The 2,537-nt window shown below is 43.1% G+C and overlaps 1 protein-coding gene across 1 annotated transcript in view; it reads right to left on the minus strand.

Moving 5' to 3' along the window:
- Nucleotides 1–368: 368 nt before the first annotated feature.
- TEF (thyrotrophic embryonic factor) overlaps nucleotides 369–2,537 on the minus strand; it is a gene marked incomplete at its 5' end in the record, with an annotated part of 6,715 nt that continues 4,546 nt past the window's right edge. Inside the window, one exon of the mRNA XM_008945357.1 lies at nucleotides 369–983. Coding sequence (XP_008943605.1) covers nucleotides 962–983 — 22 coding nt within the window. The remainder of the gene's footprint in view (nucleotides 984–2,537) is intronic.

Here is a 2,537-nt window from a genome sequence, read left to right on the forward strand (position 1 = left end):
ACAGATGAACAAAGTACTCTCTTGCCACTGCAGTTATCACATAGTCAAGAACCAGAAGATGGCAATAGAGTGGCTAACAGCCATCGTTTTGCCAGAGCCAATGCTCATTTGGCAGTTTCAGGCTGCCAAAAGACATGAGCATCAGCAGCTCAGACTAGCACCGTTTCCATGACGGCTAAATCATTAACAGAAAAACAGACCTTGCTTCAGCAAAGATCCCATAAAAGAAAGTGAGCCTTATAAACCAAAGGAAAAGGCAGGTTACAGCAGGGTGGCTGTGGAGCAGGAAAGCAGCCAGAGGGTTTTACTATGACATGGGTCACTCAGTGGAGGTTTAGGACTACCCTTTGCATGGCACATCATGGTGCTTTCTGGCTTCTTGCAGTACCTCTGCTGTATTTTTCTGCACTGGAAGCCTCCCACATCACAGACTGATGTTTTCCTGGTCTCTTTAACTCTTCTCACACAGTACTCCACAAGATGCTACACTGTACCAGAAGTGAGCTGCAGTATTAAATAAAACTCATTCTACTGCAGGGTAAAGAGTCTTAAAATATAGCAGTTCTTAATATACACAGCCACTTTTGCTTAAAACTCCCTGTTTTCTTCCACCAGAGTGTCAGAACAAAGAGCCTCTATTCACACAGGCTGTCAACAGACTTTGAGACATGAACTTCGAGTGTCTTGACAAAACCCCAAGAAGTAAAGTTTTTACTGTAGTTCATAGTTACAGTGAGAAAGACAGATAAGAAAGCCATATACAGAATTAAGGAGACTTTGCACTTTTCATCATGCCCAGCCCTGGGTGGTTCAGATGGGGTACTTGCAGGCAAGCAGGCAGGCAGGGTCATCGTCAGTTGTTTGTGTTGGGACACCTCACAGATTTCACTGCTCACTCTGAAGACTGGAGATTCATGTGTGCTTTTTAGTTGCTTTGTTTTTAAAAGTCTTTAAAGTTGCATCACTCGGAATCAGATAAGTCACTTTAAACAAAGCAAAGTGTTAAGTGTGACAATTTATTTAGAACAGAATTCCCACCATCACCACCACACACCACCCTGTAAAAGAAAAACCCCTGCTGGAAAGGTGACAATTTTTAGTAAGTTTGAAGGAAATTAGACCAACACTGCATCAAGAGCCACTCCAAAGCAAGAGTGTAACAGAGGGGGAGACAGCTCAAACCACACATTTACTGTAGGAGTCCCAGATCAGCCGCCTTCTCCACTTCCTTAAAAAGTCAACACACAATTGGTCTAAACTCACACCAATTTCCACGTGATGCTTAAAAGACAAACTAAGCAAGAAGCCTTTAGTCTAGAAAAGAAATCCCAATGCTTTTTAAAGATACTTTTCAGATTTCCTTAGGGGAACTGGAAACTAGCCTAAACCATCTTCTAGCCCACATTTACTCCCTATATAGAAACATTAGCCCAGGAAACAGTGCCTGTGTCAGAACTCTCAGGCTACATCTTAAGATAGCTTCTCTTGTTAAGAGGACTTCTAGCCATACACTTCTGTTAAAGCTTCTGGTTCTTGCAGTTGTAGGTCATGTAGAAGGTCTCAACATCACACCCAACATATTTTTCCTTTTAACACCACCTACTGTTGGAGCAGTGCTTGGTGCTGAGAATGGGTTACTTCCAAGAGGGCAAGTCTTGTGTGCTAATTTTGTAACAGGAAAGATGCTGGAGAGAGAACCAGCAGGCATGGAGAGACCAGATGTTGCTACACAGGAGACAGTGAGGTAAACTGTTTGTGGTTAGAGTGGGCATAGCTTGTTCCAGAGAGTGTTCACAAGGCAAAGGACCAAAACTCTTTCTCAAGCTCTTGTACAACAGGTAAGGTGCAGTAAAGTAACAGTGGCTTGTTTGCTTCTTAAAAAGTAACCTCCTTCCACAGCATAAGGTACTGGCAATTCCTGAACAGATGGGACTCAACCTAGTGAGCCAGACCTTTTTCTAAATCTCCCTTGCTTCCCAGTTAAGTGTAACATGCTGCTTTATCAGCAGGTCAAGAGGGAAGTCCCTCTGAGGAAAAAAAAAAAGGAGAGGTGGTGGTAGGAATACAGCCTGAGACCCACAGGAAATTATTTTGTCCATATCTGTGAAGTGAGAGATCCCCTACGGTTCCCTCTCCTCTGTTTCTGGAAGTTATCCAGGATTAGAACCTACCAAGATGCTTGAGCAGTATTTGAATCAACACTGCACTGACTCTGCTCTGCATAACAGTTGTGCATTAACCTCAGGACACCTCAGCTTTTACAGGAAAGTCAGTATTTTCCTGCCTTCCTGTCCTAAAGGTTCCCCCATTCCTCTTCAACAGGAACAGAGTTCTATACAACAGATACTTTCTAGCGCCTCTGAAAGGGAGAGGAAACAATTTCATGATGCTGCCCAGCAACATCTGCTTCTATCTTAAAATTATGTTTTACCATTTGACTGGGAAGGTTGGGCAGGGTGAAGAGAGAGAAAAGAGCAGGAGTTTCAAAAGGAAACAAAAAGAGAAAAAACAATCCAGGAGAGTCTCCTACACTCTTT

This window comes from Merops nubicus, unplaced genomic scaffold (assembly GCF_000691845.1).
Source record: "Merops nubicus isolate BGI_N331 unplaced genomic scaffold, ASM69184v1 scaffold36098, whole genome shotgun sequence".
Lineage (NCBI taxonomy): Eukaryota > Metazoa > Chordata > Aves > Coraciiformes > Meropidae > Merops > Merops nubicus.